This window comes from Anolis sagrei, chromosome 1 (assembly GCF_037176765.1).
Source record: "Anolis sagrei isolate rAnoSag1 chromosome 1, rAnoSag1.mat, whole genome shotgun sequence".
Classification (NCBI taxonomy): domain Eukaryota; kingdom Metazoa; phylum Chordata; class Lepidosauria; order Squamata; family Dactyloidae; genus Anolis; species Anolis sagrei.
Genome location: NC_090021.1, coordinates 219,296,201 through 219,315,752, shown reverse-complemented (window position 1 = coordinate 219,315,752; position 19,552 = coordinate 219,296,201). Strand labels below are relative to the sequence as shown.

Sequence of the window (19,552 nt, the reverse complement as noted above, 5' to 3'; positions counted from 1 at the left end):
AACATAATGACTTCAGTAAATAATTTACACATTCACACATATAATATTAGCAAACAGGAATTATGTTGAAATTCACTTTTATGGAATGAAAGTCTGTTTTTTAAAAAATAAAAAAGCACAAAATAAAGACAAATAGAAATCTGCTTTAACAGAATAATCAAAATTGTTACAGTCAAGATCCAAAACCTGTTATTAGACAACACTGCAGACAAATTACTGGTATCTTTTTGGCCTTCTCTTCTTCTGTGGTGTCCTGAGTGCCCACTATGGCAGAAGATATGCAAATGCCATTATAGTTAACATAGCTGGAGCTGTATGTTTCTCCCACACCTGGTTCCCAATTCATTTAAACAAAACAGCAAGCATAAGCTGAAGTTCCATCAAACCCACTGGTCCATTTTCAAAATATAATTAGCAGGATGCGTCAGCATGTCAAGCATCGTGATTGCCACACAACAATGTCACAGAAAAGTTGGAGAAGCTACAGAGAAATGGTGTGTTGGTTCCTCAGCAGAGTTGAAACTCACAAGCATTCTCAGTCTTACTTTTCAGATGGATTTACATTCTCTCTCTCAATGTCATTTCATACTTGGGATTCTGTATATATCAACAATAAAAAAGAGAGAAATAATGTTAGGTATGAAAGCAGTAGTAATATTTTATGGCCTAACAAGACTTATTGGTTAAGTTTTATAGAGTCATGCGTTTTTACTTTTAAAACCATATCTGGATAATCTAGTGCTCTGATCCATGTTGACATACTATAAACACAAAGATACAATCTCTATAACAATACCATACTCATATTACAGCATTATCTGCTTTTGATATTCCAAATCTCTAATTATTTCAATTCATCCAGTGTATACTCAAAACAAGAAGAATACAAGCAAAGGGCCACTATCAGTCTGTTAAAACAAGTAGGCTTATGCAATTCGGCTGGAGAGCGATCCATTTTTGATATCTGGATTTCATTGGATACCCAGATCTGTTTTTGGGAGCCTCTCAAAAATAGGTTTATGGAAAAATCTATTTTTGGCTAGGCTGCTGAAAGATCCGGGAAGATCTGGCCCATTGGCAGGAATGGTGAATTTACGAGGCTCCTCTTTCCATTCCTGGGATTGTTTCCTATCTTCCTTTCAAGGGAATCTGGGTTTGAAAAAGGGGGTTAAGGAAGCATCCCTTCTGGGACTCTTTCTTTTCTTCCTTTCAAGGGAGTCTGGGTTTGAAGAATGGGGTTAAGGAAGAACCCCTCTTGGGACCCTTTTCTATCTTCCTTTCAAGGGAGTCTGGGTTAGAGCAATGGGATTAAGGAAGCAGCACGTAAGCCACGGTCATGACATTTTTCTATTCTGATTGGTCCACCAGGCTGGGCTCACAGGGTAACTCTGTGTGAACAGCACCCTCTCCACGTCATGCGTAGTGCTGAATAGGGGAGGAGGAGCCATGATCAGCTACCACATATTCCCATTACAGACAAAAAAACATGACGGCGTAGCCCTTACCGTTACGTCCATCTGACCAAACCAAATAAGATGGATTGGCCAAAGGGAATTGACCAAATCAGTGCACAGGCCTAAAAACAAGTGGTTAACCCCACTTCGAAGATCCACCTTTCGCCTCTTAAATGGTATGCATACTTCAGGTACTGGAACCACCATAGTCTGTGCAGGTTAATGTGTTAATTAATAATAAAATGACTTGTGCTCTTTCATTGATCTAGATAAAGAGACCTTTTTGAAAAATTCAAAGGTCCTCCCCAAGCAGCAACTGGCATGTCCAGGAAACTATACTTTAATGAAGAAGGAATTTTAGTTTCCCACTGGGATTCATTTTCCGATTCCAAATTACATCACAATTCAAGGAGTCCAAACCACGATCAGAGGTTGTCGTTCTTGATCCTGTGACCCCACTGCAACTTTGCTTTTCTTGCTTGAAGCTGTTTGACACTACTTTAACTGTCATCAATCAATGGCATGGAATTGTGGGAATTCCAGTTTAGTGAGACATCAATATAATTTACAGAGAAGACGAAGGACTATCTACACTTACAACTCCCATGACTCCATGGCATTGAGTCAATGCAGTTACAATAATTTCAATCTGCATTCATTCTTCAGTGTAAATGCATTCTTGGTTAGATAGTGCAACTGTCATGGAAAAATTAGGATTGTGGTTCAAATCTGTGGCCCAAGTGTCAGTGGAAATTATTAGCAGCTGGAATAAAGGATGAGATGCATTAATATCTCTCCTTCCCATTTCCAAACAATTACTTACTTTGTCATCATCATAGTCTCGCTCAGGAAAGTAAGAACTGTTTGAAACTCCTGCTTCGTTGCTGAATCTTTTCTGGTCTCCTTGGTCAGCTGTGGTTGCTCTGTTAACCTGATCAGGCCTTCTGAGTTGGATTCTGGGGAAGAGTCTCTCACTTCCAGCAGAAGTTGTGGCAGAGCTGCTTTCTGAAGCCTTCCCTGTGGTTGAATATTCATTGCCTATCAAACTCTTTCTGTCGGGTTTTGGCTCTCTGTTTTCTCTGTTTCGTGGTAAAAGAAGAGGGAAAGAAAGAACAACAATAATACTTTTTTTTGGTTGCGTCAGGAGCAACTTGAGAAACTACAAGACGCTTCTGGTGTGAGAGAATTGGCCGTCTGCAAGGACGTTGCCCAGGGGACACCCGGATGATTTGATGTTTTTATCATCCTTGTGGGAGGCTTCTCTCATGTCCCGATATGAGGAGCTGGAGCTGATAGAGGGAGCTCATCTGCCTCTCCCTGGATTCAAACCTGCAACCTGTCAGTCTTCAGTCCTGCCGGCACCCATTGCACCACTGGGGGCTCCAACAATAATACTATAACAAATTTATTTTTGTACCCTGCTTCCATCTCCCCAAAGGGACTTGGGGCGGCTTACATACAGCCCAATGTGCCTTGAACAACCCATAAAATAAACACACAATACAATTTTAAAAAATAAAATAAAACAAGCATATAAAATACAGATTCTCTATTCCCCCATGATTAGCCCCCCTCCCATGCTTTAAAATCTGTGAAGTCAGTAATAAAACTGTCCACATCCACATGTATCTGAAGCAAATTCCAACATTACAGGTATGATGAAAGCTGTCAGTGAAATGGTAAAATGAATGGTTCAGAATGTAACTCAGATGCATCCTCATTTAGGCTACTACTGATTTTATGTCATGATGCAACAAAATACATTATTGTCCAGGACAGTATGGGCCCTTCCAGAGAGGCACTATATCCCAGGATATGAACCCAGGTTTTCTGCTTTAACCTGGATTATATGAGTCCCCACTGCCAGATAACCTGGGATAAACAGAAAACCTGGGATCAGATCCTGGGATATGGGGCCTATCTGGAAGGGCCCATAGACAGGAGATAAGAAGCCAAGTGTCATGAAGATATTAATGCGCTGAAAATAATGTGACAAATTTCATAATGTTTGAATAACCCATGCATACCTGTGGCATCTGTAAATGAGGACTCCAGTTAAGATCACAATAATAACTCCACAGGCAACAGCCACTCCCACAAGGACTGCCAGGTAATCTGAGAAGACACGTATGTTCCATTATTATACAATAAATTACACTTTTTAGTATAAAATATTCTATAAAGTGGGGGGAAACAGTTTAATCAAGAATGCAAACATTTAGAAGTGCACTAGAACTCTCTGGTAAAGTCATTAGGATTTCCAGGCAGACAGATCTCAAGAGACCAAAAGTAAGGTGTTCAAACAAGGCCCTTTCTAGTCTCTTGGATACTGAGAGTTAGTGATTCAGGCAGACTCATAATGTCTTCATGAAATGTCATTGTAGAAAATATGTAGGAACTGAATTCTCATTGTACTAGTCCTGTTTGTTTTGGGGGGTTTTTTTGGGGGGGGGGTGTCATTTGGTCCATGGAAACATTATGTGTTATTATTATCACTAGTGATAACTAAATCAGCTGGTCACATTTGCCATTATCTATGTGTAAACTGCTTTGAGTCCCCCTAGGGGTGAGAAAAGCGGTATATAAATACCGTAAATAAATAAATAAATAATAAATAATAGCAAACATCAAATATTTTCAGACTACTCCTTTGCATTTAACACAGTGGCATGACAAAAATGACATTTGAAATACTGGTGTTTTTCAGTGTGGATACGTGTTTGCTCACAAAAACAAAACTTCCTAAAGATGGAGTTGAAGTAGATATATTTCTTGTAGTTGATTATCCTAAGTCTAGTATTACAGATTCTGCTCCCCTTGATTCAAATAATTCCCAGAAAAAATAAACTTTCAGAATTCTTGTACATACACTCTTCACATTTTTCTCCCGAGTAGCCAAAATCACACCTAGAAGCAAGCAAACAAAAAGTTACACAAAACAATTGACTAAAGAAAACAAAAGTTACAGAAAGGTAGTTATTTCAGCTTAAGTTATACAGTTTTCCCCCAATGTTTTCCCCTTATGACCTGGTTCTGGTAGTGCCAGCACAGTGGAGCACAAATATGATGACTTTAGGACTAGGTGTCATGTTTTAAAGGTTTTATGGTATTTGTATGTTTTTATTGTTTAATTGCTATATGATGTATTGTATAGATTGTTGTTGAATGTGCGGCATTGAATATTGCCATATTGTAAGCTGCTCTGAGTCCTCTGCAGGGTGAGAGAGGTATAGAAATACAGCAAATAAATGGTAAATAAATAAATATGTAGTGATTTGTTTTATTAAGTACCAAGTGGGAAAGAGATCATTGAGACTAGTAGAACATTCCTGCATTCCTATAGACTGGGTGGGTTTTCTTCCTGCTCTTCCTGTCATTACATATTTCTGTCCATCACAATCCCATCTGACTACTCCATAACTCTTTTCTTCCTTCTTCCTTTAGCATCAAAGCCTTCTATGCCACCCCTCAAAGCAGTTTCCAGCAGGAATAAAAAAGGAGAGAACCACAATTTATACCCCACATACTTGTTTAATATTGGTAGAACAACTCAATACTTACGCCTTGCAAACTCCACCCTGTTCTCGATAACCAGCCATACATTGGCACTCCGGAACTTGTTTGGCAGAAATGGAACAGCGTTTGTGTTTCTCTGAGGAACACTCTGTGGTGTCACATACTATATTCAAAGCAGGAGACAAGGATAATGATATTTAGCAGTCTAAATCATTCTTCTGAAAGTCAAAGTCTATGGAATTTGCATTATATCCAAACATGTACAATGGTAGACCCTTTGTTCTCCAAATGTTCTCTTTTTGATCCATATCAGGATTGCCCTGTCTCTCCTTTCTCCCAATGGCTCATGAGGGAGTAGAGTAGGAGAAATAGGAACAATAGTACATGCTACCTAATAGTCCATACACATTTGACTGAAAATGAGGACGTATCTGTTTCTTACACTTCACTTTCAAGCTCAGATTTGTTTATGAGGGACTCCTACCATGTTCTCAGCCCCTACAACCGTTCTGACTCAACATCTCATATTTCCAAATGCCTTTAACATATCCCAGTTTGTCTCTTCTTCTCCGAGTTTCCTCCTATGTCCTGTGACCTTTCCCTCTCCACCACTACATGACAATACCATATTTACTTTGTTGCACTGGAAACTGAGTTAAGCTTACATATGTATTTTGGATTTCGTCAACTGAGCAAGGGGGAAAGGAGGAAAGGCTTTTCCCAGTAGGCCAAGGCAAAAGCAAACAACTGCAACATCCCCCAGACTTTCTCATGAGTATCTCCTCCTATGAACCATCTCGGAGTTTAAGATCATTTGGGGAGGCCCTGCTCTTGGTCCCGTCTTCCTCGCAGGCGCGATTGGTGGTGACAAGAGACAGGGCCTTCTCAGTGGTGGCCCCTTGGCTGTGGAATTCCCTCCCCAGGGACCTCAGATCAGCCCCCTCCCTCCTGACCTTCCATAAGAAAGTGAAAACCAGGCTTTGTGACCAAGCGTTTGGAGAACTTGAGAAATAGAAAGATATAGAATTGATGCACTGACTAACTGGAACGGCCAGACTACATTTAATGGATCATGTGATTAACTCTTAATATATTGTTTTATATGTTTTTAAACTGTTTTAAATGTATTTTATAACTTTATTTATACATATGTAATTGTACCTATCCTGTGGCTTTGTATGGTTGTCTACTTGTAAGCCACCTTGAGTCCCCTCCAGGATAGAGAAAGGCGGAGTAGAAATGCCATAAATAAATAATAAATAAATAGCATTTTCCATCTTGCCAACACTCTTGTCTTGGTTGACAAGATGGGATTTTAGTTTTTTGTTTGTAAAATGTTCGAGGACACATGTTCTAGCTCCATTTACTGGGTCCCTTCTTAAACATTCTAATTCTTAGTAATTTATTCCTCAGAATTAAGCAGCATCAAATCAAAAATTCAATGTGAAGAATGATGGATTTTAAAATATAACAGTTTGTTTGGTCAGTCTCCAAAGGATTATGGTTCTAAATTAACTTTAGGTGTTAATGCATGCTTAACTTTAATGTTTCTGAAAACAGCTCAAACGTATATTGGACAGTAATGACAGAAAAGAACTAGATGAGAAGGAAATAGTCATATCTCTAAGACAATTATCCTGAAATCCTTACTTGAACAGGTTTTATCCTCAAGTTTCTTCTTAGCAAGACCTTGATGACAATCACAAGTTGGAAAAGAATCGCTGCTTGTTTCATTGCATATAGTTGTGTCTTCATCACAGTTGTAAGCTTCACATTGTGATACATCTGACAAAAAAATAAGTATAACAATATATGTTAGCAGAAAAGAGAATATTACCTGCAATGAATAAAGCAATGGGAATACAGTCAGCCCTCCACAATGGCTGGATTGGGGGCTGGAAAAGTGAAAAAAAAGGCAAAGAAAGAAATTGCTTTTTTATTTGAGACAACATTTCTCCAGGAATTTCTAAGTCCAGAGTGTCCTCCTAACAAAGGATTCATCCAGGCAGGAAGAACAGCCTCTGAGGATGCCTGCCATAGATGTGGGTGAAACGTCAGGAGATAATGCTTCTGGAATATGGCTAGACAGCCTGGAAAACTCACAGCAACCCAGTGATTCTAGCCATGAAAGCCTTCGACAACATGATGTCAGCATCCTTAATTCAGTACTTACTTGTAAAGGATTTGCAAATGATGACACCGCTACAAGATCCATTTTGGATGAGCTCCACTACATCAGCATTTGTTAAAGTTGTGTTTGTTTCAAACTTATTGATGACTGTAACAGCAACATTCCCTGCTGCTCTTCTGAGCCTTCGCAGTGTTTTTGGAGTTTCCCTGAAAGACATATACGTATAATATTAAGAAAGATTTTTTTTTTAAAAAAAATAAGAACGGAATATTTTACAGTTTGGATTTTGAACAGTTGGTTGCTTTGATATTGTTTTAAAGCAGGCTGTTACTGAAGGTCAAATGAAGAAGTCAAGAGAATGCTTCAGTCTACAAATCCACATCTCCCCAAATCTTGGGAGTTGCAGTTTGTAAAAGGATATTGCATAGCATTGTATCCTGACAGTTAAAGTGGTGTCAAACTGTATTAATTCTACAGTGCAGGTGCACCTGTGGAATAGTAGATGAGTATTATAATTATGTGCCCAACCTTGACATCTTTTCTTCTCTTGAGCTGTACTTTTTGTCCCAGATCTACAAGAAGAAATGTTCAACAGCTTCCATAATCCCTTAATACTGGCAATACTGGCTGCTAAGAATAATGGGTGTTATAGGTCAAAACCATCTCGAGGATCACATGCTATCTCACCCTGATAAGTACTAGGAAAGAAATATTTAGATGTTCTAATGGAGGAGGAGCCAAATGAGAGCCAGAAATGCTTTCTTTGGGCTCCCACCATTAGAATGTCTACATATCAGCCAGCGATAGCTGAATGTAAACAATGACCTTTAAAGGGCCAGTTGATTGTTAGGAGGGTGAAAATGGGAAACTGAAGGGGGGAAAAGAGTTCCCTGGGAGAGGTGATGATGTGCCGGAAGGCTTAAGCCACTACATTATTCTGGTGTTGTTATCTATGGCTTTACAAGTCTGCCACACTTACTTACTTTATGCTTGTGATGCTTGTTTCCTTGTAGCTTGCCTCACCTTTCAATGTTTCATAAAACTGTAAAAATACAAATAAAGATTCAGTAAGATGGGGGCCGTGGTGACGCAGCGGGTTAAACTGCTAAGCTGCAGAACTTGCTGACCAGAGGGTCGGCTGTTTGAATCCGCAAGATGGGATGAGCTCCTGTTGTGTCCAGCTTCTGCCAGTCTAGCAGTTTGAAGACATGAAAATGTGCGTAGATCAATAGGTACCACTTCAGCGGGAAGGTAACAGCCCTCCATACAGTCATGCCGGCCCCATTGTCCTAGGAGGCATCTATGGACAATGCCGGCTCTTCGGCTTAGAAATGGAGATGAGCACCACCCCTCAGAGTCAGACTTGACTAGACTTAATGTCAAGGGGAAACCTTTACCTTATCTTTAAGATGGGAAGGGAGTGGGGTGGAGGAGGACACTAGATGCAAAGCTGTATCACAAAACATCCAGGATAAACCCTTCAGTCCCATGCCTTTGTGAATTGTAGTCATTATTTTAGTCTCTTCAGGAGCTGACCCTTCCGATTGTGAAATGATGCCTGAATGCATATAAGGATATGCAATGCAATGCAATGCAAAAGAAAAAAAACAACCCAAAAAAGGATATTGCAGAGCAAAATCGCCCAGTATGAAACTGACATAGAAAGAATGCAGCTTGATACCACTTTAATTGCCAGGGCTGAGTGGTATGGAATCATGGGAGTTGTAATTTTACGAGGCTTTCAGCCTTCTCAGCCAAAGAGTGCTGGTGCTTCCTCCAAATTACAAACCCCAAGATTTCATAGCATTGAGCCATGGCAGTAAAGGTGGTGTCAAACTGCATTAATTCTACAATGTAGATAAACCCTTTTTTTTTATCGTGTCAGGAGTCGCTCCTACTGTGAGAGAATTGGCCGTCTGCAAGGACGTTGCCCAGGGGACGCCCGGATGATTTTTGATGTTTTTATCATCCTTGTGGGAGGCTTCTCTCATGTCCCCGCATGAGGAGCTGGAGCTGATAGAGGGAGCTCATCCGCCTTTCCCCAGATTCGAATCTGCGACCTGTCGGTCTTCAGTCCTGCCGGCACAGGGGTTTAACCCACTGCACCACCGGGGGCTCCAGATGAACCCATAAAATGATGATGATGATTATTATTAATAGTTAGGGCTGGGCGGTTTCGATCGTTAATTTCGTAATTCGTTATTAATTCGTTATTTTTTTGATAACGAAGCGATATTGAACCATTCAAGAGCAACTAAAAAACTAAACGAATTTTTCCAATTCGTTTCGTAATTGTTTCAAAATTGTTTCATAATTGTTTTGAAATTGTTTCGTTATTATTTTGTTATTATTTCCGTATGTCTGGTGCAAGTTTTATAGTCGTTGTTTGTTTTATCAGTGATAAAAAAAAATTATCACACCAACAGTCAACAACAGAGGGAGAGGGAAGCTTCAGAAGTTCCCCCTGTCCCATTTGGAGGGTTTTTTAGCGTATTGCGCAATCGCGTCCGCCATTAACGAATCAATTCGTTATTGTTTCGAAATTGTTTCGTAATTTCCGAAATTTCGTAAATATCGAACTTTTTAAAAGAAAAAAATCGGAATTCTTTTAAATAACAAAACGCAAAAAACCCCTAAAAACGAATCGAGTTTAGAAACAAATTTTTCCGTGGTTGGACAGCCCAATAATAATAATAATAATAATAATAATAATAATAATAATAATACCAAGCTTTATCTCTCCCTAAGGAGACTCAAAGCGGAATTACAAAATGTATGTCTGCTTACAAAACGGCTGTCACAGGGACCTACCTCCACAAACAACAAAAGATTTTCCCCAATAAGCCCATATATCTACTGAACTATGTATTTTCGTCCGTGAAGGACAATAACATTTTACAGGAAGGAAATATGTGCGCGCACACACAGAGCACATGTAACAAACCAAAATGTAAACAACCAAATTCTAAAAGTAGTATATTTTATTTGTGTAATGACTTACACTTCAGTTACTTTCAAACACTATCATTTTAAGGGTATTTCAAGGCATCTATCAAATTTTGAAATGAATGTATTCCATTATCTTTTCAAATTGTAGAAATTGGTAGAGAATTGTCTCTATGGTTATATCTACATTGAATCATATATGCAGTTTTACACCACTTTAAATGTCATGGCTCCATGCTGCAGAATCCTGGGATTTTTAGTCTGGTGCGGTCCCAGTGCTCCTTGGCAGAAAAAGCTAAAACCTTATAAAATTACAACTCACATGATTCCATAGCACTGAGCCCTAGCAGTCAAAGTGGTGTAAAACTGCTTTAACTATACAGTGTGGACAAACCCCATGTCGGTTTCATACTGCATTTTGTATACATTGCATATTCTCCTTCTATGCATTCAGGATGTTTGTGTACTACATGACAAAACTAACTTCTGTATATACCCAGGGATGTTTTTTCTGATGAAAAGCAACTACTTTGTGAAGAGATTAATGGATATCTCCTTCTTATGTACTTTCATCCTATCTTTGGGCTCTGGTTTGTTTGATCATCAAAACTAGCCTGACTAGTCTCAAATATACCATATTTTATTGTGTTTTCTATATAAACCAATATATTCAGTTTACAAAGAAAAGTTTTTTGGTGGTCTTAAGAGTGTCATGATAGTTCTTCCTTCTCATTATGTTGGAAGAAACTAATGCAGCTATCTCTCTGAAAGTTCCCTTTTCTAGATATAATCTAGTTTCAAGATACAGCTTTTTTTTAAAGTGAAGGTCTAGTTTGAAAAAAATCAAATGTCAGAAACATAAACTTACGAAGTTAGTGACACTGGTGTATACTTCTAAATATTCTTTGGATTGTTCATTTGCCATTGCAGGGTCATACTGCTTGTCCAGACTGATTTGTCCTGGGAATATTTGCCCTGAAATTACAAAAATGTATATTATTTATTTTTCATCTGAAGATCCACCCTTTTGTTGGTTTCAATTGTGTTTGAAAAGGAGAAAGATATCAAATGAGGGACTAAATTATATGGTTATTGTTTAGTTAGTTTATTTATTTTGTACCAAAAGCATTGCATAAATTAGTATAAAACCGATAAAATATAGAAGGAGCGTAGGTGGTTATATATCTTTTGACGAAAAACGGGCAACATCAATGGCATTGTCTGTAGCCTCCAACAATTCTTCCTCTGTACATGAGGCAGGGCATAGTGGACAAGCATACAGATGCAGAGTTGTCTGTTCTCCTCCAAAGTCGCATAAGGTGTGGGATTCTTTTAGGTAGTGCCATTTTGCCAGGTTGTCTTTTGTTCCGCCCACTCCACTTCTGAGTCTGTTCAGGGACTTCCAAGTTGCCCATTCTTGGTTTGCCCCTGGAGGAAGACCCTCGTGGGGGGGGGGGGGGAATCCAAACCCAAAAGCATTGTTTTTTAAACACCTGAAATGTTTTAAATTGGAGGTGTGTCTTTTTTTCCTCCACATATGGATGAACAACAAAGGTCTTTATCAAGACCATTGCTAACTATTGTTTAGTTAGTGATCCTTGATGACATAAACTCCACTGACTCTATTGCAACTTGCTCTGTTGCCCCTTGTGTGAGAATTTTTTCTTCCTATTATGAAATGAACAAGAACTCAATATGTAAACCATATCACCCTCTAAGATGGGTGTGAAAATGCCACTGTTTGTAGCGCTAGGAGTGATGATATCCAAGTGATAAAGTAACAGAGTAGGAGGTAATGGAAATAGCAGGAATCACTCCCTTCTCTCTGTGTTTGTTTCCCCTATTTACTTCTATGCCCTGGGTACTGTTACTGATGGGCACTGCAAATGGAGGTTAGGCACCATCCCCAGTCCTCAGGCTTCCTGAGCCAGGGATGTTCTGGAGTTTGGGCAAACCTCTGGAGTATCTAGCATTGTTTTTTGTGTGTGCATGTGTCAGAAGCAACTTGAGAAACTGCAAGTCACTTCTGGTGTGAGAGAATTGGCTGGCTGTCTACAAGAACATTGCCCAGGGGACACCCAGATGTTTTCCCATCCTGTGGGGGGCTTCTCTCATATCCCCACATGAGAAGCTGGAGCTGACAAATGGGAGCTCACCCTGCTCCTTGGATTCGAACCTCCAACCTTTTGGTCAGCAGTTCTGCTTGCACAAGGGTTTAACCCATTGTGCCACTGGGAGCTCCTATCCAGCATCATCAGTTAATATGACTCAAGTAGCCATGGCCTACATTATGCCAAATCAGGTTTGTGCATCATGTAACAGCCATAGAGTTGGCACCACCCCCCCCCCCCACCACCACCACCACATACACACGTAAAGCACCAATGAAGATGCACCTTTAGTCATCCTTTGGATGTCAAATAGTATTTTCCCTTCTACGAGAGTTTCTAGCAAGCTTGAGCTCCCTTTTCATTTCTAATTAACTGAACTGAAAAAAAACCCTTCATTTCTTTTTTTCTTTTTTTAATTGAGAAAGATTGGCTGTTTCCATTTATGCTGTTGTGAACTTTCACTGTCTTGGTTGGCTTGCTGAGGAATTCTGATTTTAATAGTATTTGGGTTTTGAAACTTCTGTTAGTTTGGTGTGCTATCAACATGGCAGCACAGCAGATTGTGGCAAAGAGACATTATTTTGGGTACATTTCTGTGTTTTAAGTAATGAACAAAAAAAGTATTCAAATTTTCTTCTGACAAGTTCAGCAGCAATATCAAGACCACTGCTACAGAAGCATAACAGTGAGCTTTTCAAATACGTTAAATACAGAAACATAGCAAATACATGAGATGAATACGCCCTTGTATCTCAAATCTGTGGAAAAGGTGGGATAGGAATAAAAAGAACTACAACAGAAACTTACCTAACTGGCAACCTTCTGAATAATAGTAGCCGTAGGGACATACACAGAGAACGCCTGTGTACAGGTTAACACATGTAGCTCCATATTTACACGACTGGCTATTACAATTGACCGGTTCTAAGAAATAACAATAACAACAATAATAATAGCAGCTGTAACTTTATCACAATATGTAATTAAGTTTCAGAAATACAGAATGTAGAGTCTGTATACAGATACAAATTAGTGCAATTTGTAGTTTATATGTCAAGCAGATTCACCTTAACAACAGAAGTTATGAAAAATAAATTTTATGGGTATCCCCTCCTCCCCAATTAAAAGATCCACACTCTGTTTTAACAGAATATTCTTCCCTGGTGGAGAAATTGTTGTTAGACTGCCTAAAATGATGAGGAAGAAAAGCCACTCAACAAGAAAAGCCACCCAGTGCTATACCCTTCAGACTGGCATGTTTCCATTTGCCTAGACATTGTAGTATTCTCACAACCTAAGCCACTTGCTGCCACCCACCCATGGAGCTCTGAGACTCTCTTGGACAGAAGGTTGCAGAGGCGGTCCTAGGTAATTTTCAATGGTAAGCAAACAGTATTTTGGCGCCCCCCCCCCCCAACCAATCACTGATATAGATAGATAGATAGATAGATATAGATATATAGATATATATTGGCATAGACAAATTTTGGCCCTCCAGGTATTTTGAACTTCCTACTGGTTGTTTGAAATTGTGGGAGTTGAAGTCCAAAACACATGGAGGGCCAAAGTTGGTCCATGCCATATATATGTGTGTGTGTGTATATATATATATATATATATATATATATATATATATATATATATATATGCTAGCCATCCCCTGCCACGCGTTGCTATGATCCAGTCTGGTCATCTTGAAAAGAAAGTAATGAGAAAGTTGGTTTCTTATGTAATTTTTTGATGCTTGTGGGTAAACAGTATTTCTTGTTGTTTCTTTGTCAGTGTTAATGTGGTGATTGTCTGGTTTGCCTACTTTGGAACATAAAACATATCATTGTCCTTCTTTAGGGATCCCTTTCACATCTATGATATTATATCTTCTGTGTGTGTGTGTGTGTGTGTGTTTGAATCCTATAGATCTATCTATATCTATGGCAGGATGGCTCTTTGTCAGGAGGGCTTTGATTGTTTTCTTGCTCTGGTGAAGGGAGTTGGTCTGGTTGGCTATAAGGAAGCATTTCTCAACCTGGGGGTTGAGACCTCTGGGGGGATCACAAGGAGGTGTCAGAAGGGTCGCCAAAGACCACTGGAAAACAGTGTTTTCTGTTGGTCATGGGGGATTCAATGTGGGAAGTTTGGCCCAATTCTATCGTTATTGGGGTTCAGAATGTTCTTTGATTGTAACTGAACTATAAATCCCAATAACTACAACTCTCAAATGTCAAGATCTATTTCCCCCCCAAACTTCACAGGTGTTCACATTTGGGCACATGGAGTATTTGTGCCAAGTTTGATCTAAATCCTTCATTGTTTGTGTCCACAGTGCTCTCTGGGTGTAGGTGAACTACAACTCCAAAATTCAAGGTCAATGCCCACCAAACCCTTTCAATATTTTCTGTTGGCCATGGGAGTCCTGTGTGCCAAATTTGGTTCAATTCCATCATTGGTGGAGTTCAGAATGCTCTTTGATAGTAGTTAACTATAATCCCAGCAACTACAATTCCCAAATGACCCTGGAAGGAGGGCCGAAATTGGCCCAGGCCTGTGTATGTATATGTATGTGTGCGTGTGTACACACACACACACATATCTGTGTATGTGTGTGTGTGTGTGTGTGTGTGTGTATATATATATATATATATATATATATATATATATATGTATACATATATATCTATGCAAGGAGGAGGCCGCTGCCAAAGAGGGCATTGGTGGCGGCGGCTTCCCCCTTGACTATCCGTGCTCTTTCCTCCCCAGGCTTGGAAGGGACCCTTTTAGCCACGAGCAGCAGAGTGGCGGGGAGGAGGCTGCTGGCAAAGAAGGCCTCAGCGGCGGCAGCTTCCCCCTCGCCCCTTTGCTCCTCCGTCCTCCTTCCTCCCCAAGCTGGGTGCCAGGCTTGGGAGCCCAGCCCGGGAAGGAAGGGAATTTTTAGCCACGGAGCAGCAGAGGGGCGGGGAGGAGGCTCCTGCCAAAGAGGGCCTCAGCCGTGACAGCTTCTCCCTCGCCCCTCTGATGCTCCGTCCTCCTTCCACCCCAGGCTAGGTGCCAGGTTTGGGAGCCCAGCCTGAGGAGGAAGGGAACTTTTAGCCACGGAGCAGCAGAAGGGCGAGGGGGAAGCTGCCGCCGCTGAGGCCCTCTTCGCCAGCAGCCTCCTCCTCGCCCTTGCGCTGCTCCGTGGCTAAAAATTCCCTTCCTCGCCAGGCTGGGCTCCCAAGCCTGGCGCCCAGCCTGGGGAAGAAGGAGCATGGAGCAGCAAAGGGGCGAGGGGGAAGCTGCTGCCGCTGAGGGCGAGGAGGAGGCTACTGGCGAAGAGGGCCTCAGCGGCAGCCGCTTCCCCCTCGCACCTCTGTTGCTACATCCTCCTTCCTCCTCAGGCTGGGCGCCAGGCTTGGGAGCCCAGCCTGGCGAGGAAGGGACCTTTTAGCCATGGAGCAGCAGAAGGGTGAGGGGGAGGCTCCTGCCGAAGAGGGCCTCAGCGGCGGCAGCTTCCCCCTCGCGCCTTTGCTGCTCTTGCTCGGAGGAAGGAACCCTTTTAGCCACGGAGCAGCAGAGGGGCGAGGAGGAGGCGCCCCTGGCTGAAATGAAGTGTTCCGCAACGGCTTACTTTGCGTAACGGTTGAGCCGCCCCTGGAAGGTTGTATAGGAGGATTTCCTCTCTGTATTAAAATAGTCTTTAAAAACTTGGTTGATGTTTGGTTCTATCCCCGGGCTTGCTCCTTAAACCTGCCTCTTGACAACAGCTTGGTTTCATCACAATTACTGGCCTCATTTTACAGCTCTGATCACCTGATTTCACTTTAACCTGATGCCCAAATACCAGCCCTCATTCCTGGGAAAACACAGCCACTCTCACACTTTCATTCATGAAAAAATGAGGAATACAGAAACTATAGTCCAGCATCTGTAGGCCACATAAAATTATTTGGTAGACTGGATCCAGCCCACAGTCCTTGAGTTTGATACATGTAATCTAGTCCCAAAACTCATGTATGGCTTTCAATTTTGCCTAGAAAGGGACTGGTATCTACCGGACATATTCAACAAGGAAGTTAAATGCGAATATAACCAGGCCTTCTCAGCAGCTTGGCTGCAGCATGTTGTCCCAGCTGAAATTTCCAAACAATTTCCAAATGTAGTTCCACATAATTTGTGTTTACAGAAATTCTAATGCAGGCATCCTTAAACCTCCAGATGTTTGGGCCTCCAACCCCAAGAAGTCCTAGCCAGCTTGTTTAATGGTTAAGAATTCTGACAGCTGGAAGCCCAAACAACTGGAGAGTCAGAGTTTGAGGATGCTTGCCCTAATGGGGTGTAATCAAGTCCTATGTCAATGTAGACAGAACTGACATCTAAAGGAAGGGGTTCAACTACTGCACCTGTTTTCTTCCCATAGAAAATGTGTCCTTAAAATTATTATTCTTACAATCATCGAGATGTTCACTTATGTTCCAGTGTTTTGAGAATATGGGCACCCATTTTCTGTCCATATAACTTTTGTTTATTTAATTATTCTTATCACCATTAAGATATTCATTTAGGTTCTAATGCTAGAAGGGTAAGACTTCCTCCTATTAATCTGGACACAGAAGTTAAATAAACACAAAATAATATTCTGTCTTCCAAATCATTGATGGGGAGAACTGTGAATTATTTAAATAACTGAGTGCTTACTTGGTGCAGACGTTGTCGTGGTTCTATCTGGACCTTTTAAAAATGGGATGGGGAAGAAGAAGAAGATTAAGAAGAAAACCTTTAAAAGAGAAACTACCCAACATTCCTATATTCTGGGCACATATAGGACTTTCAAGATCATACTCAGCACTTTGAATCCTGACTATTTTCCTAAAGTTTGTTGATTGGGGGAATTGCAAACTCTGTAAATAATGGACAATTTGTGGATAAGTTGTTGCGGTTAAGTTGTTGCGGTTCTATTTGGAACCCTAAAGGAGTCCTGCACAATTCAGCAGTAGTAAGAGGCCAAAATAATAATAGGCTAAACTTCTTTGCGCTGCATGTAGGTTTTAGCTGCCTCACCAAATTACAGCTTCCAGGGCTGCATAGCATTAAGACATGTCAGTTAAAGCGCTGCCAATCTATATTCATTCTGTAGGGGATGCACTTCCTCTCGTGGTCTGCATCATGTGTGAAAGCTGTTCCTCTACCATCTGTAGCATGAGGATACCTGCCCTAATGGGATGTTATAAAGTCTACTTATTCTTCTTACTGTCATTCAGATATTCATTTATGTTTAAATGCTAGGAGCATAACAATTCGTATTAATTTGGACACAGCAGTTAAATACATGCAAAAGGAATATTCTGTCTTCTACATCATTGATGGAGAGAATTGTGAACTATGGAAATAACTGAGAGCTTACTTGTAGGACTTGTCGCGCTTGAATCCGGAACTTTTTAAAAAATGGGATGGGGAAGAAGAAGAAAAAAACGATTGGAAAACTTTAAAAGAGAAACCACCCAACATTCCTATATTCTGGACATAGGCTATATGGGACTTTCAAGATCACAATCAGCGCTTTAAACCTTGACTATTCCCTACTGGCCCCGCCCTCTAACTTCTCCAGGAGCCACAGCAAAGATGGCAGGGCACCCTTCCTTCCTGCCTAACGTCACTAGAGTTGAGACACCACTCCTTTTGGGGCTGTTTATCCTTATATCCTTCATTAAGAACTGGATTAAAAGCATGATAGTTAAGATACCACTCTTTCAGGGATTGTTGGATGTTATATTCTTCATTAAAACCTAGATTAAAAGCATTGGATTTGGTCTCTCAAGGGAATGTGGTGCAAAGAGCACAAGGAGCTCCCAAAAAGCAGAGGAGACTTGTTCTTCTTATTGTCATTTACATATTCATTTGTGTTTTAATACTAAGAGCATAAAAATTCTTATTAATTTGGACACAGCAGTTAAATACATGCAAAATGAATATTCTGTCTTCTAAATATTTTATGGAGAGAATTGTGAACTATGGAAATAACTGAGTGCTTACTTGTAGGACTTGTCACGTTTGGATCCGGAACTTTAAAAAAAATGGGGAAGAAGAAGAAGAAAAACAGAGAAACCACCCGACATTCCTATATTCTGGACATAGGCTATATGGGACTTTCAAGTTCATAATCATCACTTTAAATCCTGACTATTTCCCACTGGCTCCACCCAAAAAGCAGAGGATGGGGAAGAAGAAGAAGAAGAAGAAGAAGAAGAAGAAGAAGAAACAATTGAGAAGGAAAACTTTAAAAGAGAAACCACCCAATGTTTCTATATTCCAGACACAGGCCACAAGATCATAATCATCACAATCGTCACAATTCTGACTATTCCCCACTGGCTCTGCATTTGAACTTTTCAAGGAACAGCAGCAAAGATGGCAGGGCACAATTTCTTCCTGCCAAATGTGACTAGAGTTAAGATGCCACTCCTTCTGGCACTTTTGCCCTTATAACCTTCATTAAGAACTGGATTAAAAGTATCATACTTAAGATACCACTCTTTCTGGGATTGTTAGATGTTATATTCTTCATTAAAACTTGAATTAAAAGTATCGGATTTAGTCTCTCAGGAGAACCCACTGCAAAGAGCACAAAGAGCTCCCAAAAAACAGAGGAGGAGACTTGTTCTTCTTATTGTCATTCAGATATTCACTTATGTTTAAGTGCTAGGAGCATAAACATTCTTATTAATTTGGAACAGCAGTTAAATACATGCAAAAGGAATATTCTGTCTTCTACATCATTGATGTAGAGAATTGTGAACTATGGAAATAACTGAGTGCTTACTTGTAGGACTTGTTGCGTTTGGATCTGGAACTTTAAAAAAAATGGGATGGGGAAGAAGAAGAAGAAGAAGAAGAAGAAGAAGAAGAAGAGAAGATTGATAAGAAAACCTTAAAAGAGAAACCACCCAACATTCCTATATTCTGGACACAGGTCACATAGGACTTTCAAGATCATAATCATCACTTTAAATCCTGACTATTCCCCACTGGCTCCACCCTCTAACTTCTCCAGGAGCCGCAACAAAGATGGCAGGGCACCATTTCTTCCTGCCTAATGGCATTAGAGTTAAGATGCCACTCCTTCTGGCACTGTTTGTCCTTATAACCTTTATTAAGAAGTTGATTAAAAGTATCGTGGTTAAAATACCACTCCTTCTGGGTTTGTTTGATGTTATATTTTTCATTAAAACCTGGATTAAATGCATCAAATTTAGTCTCTCAGGGGAACCCGGTGCAAAGAGCACAAGGAACTCCTGAAAAACAGAGGAGGAGACTTGTTCTTCTTATTGTCATTTACATATTCATTTATGTTTAAATGCTAGGAGCATAACAATTCTTATTAATTTGGACACAGCAGTTAAATACATGCAAAACGAATATTC

General features: G+C 40.4%; 1 protein-coding gene across 1 annotated transcript; it reads right to left on the bottom strand.

The window, feature by feature from the left end:
• Window positions 1-240: 240 nt before the first annotated feature.
• Window positions 241-17,332, bottom strand: MUC13 (mucin 13, cell surface associated). Its single transcript, XM_067464870.1, has 12 exons — window positions 17,321-17,332; window positions 16,830-16,908; window positions 12,966-13,082; window positions 10,916-11,022; window positions 8,085-8,143; window positions 7,144-7,307; window positions 6,621-6,755; window positions 5,016-5,133; window positions 4,324-4,361; window positions 3,482-3,569; window positions 2,278-2,533; window positions 241-597 (listed from the first exon to the last, which is right to left on the bottom strand). Exons 1-12 carry the CDS (start codon window positions 17,330-17,332, stop codon window positions 559-561), a joined length of 1,212 nt encoding a protein of 403 aa, XP_067320971.1. The 3' UTR covers window positions 241-558.
• Between the last annotated feature and the right edge of the window lie 2,220 nt (window positions 17,333-19,552).

Coding starts and splice junctions, on each gene's coding strand:
- MUC13 (XM_067464870.1), bottom strand. Junction 11,023..12,965: donor TTCAGAAGGTTGCCAGTTAG/GTAAGTTTCTGT, acceptor TTGTAATTTCAG/GGCAAATATTCCCAGGACAA. Junction 2,534..3,481: donor CTCATTTACAGATGCCACAG/GTATGCATGGGT, acceptor ACCACGAAACAG/AGAAAACAGAGAGCCAAAAC.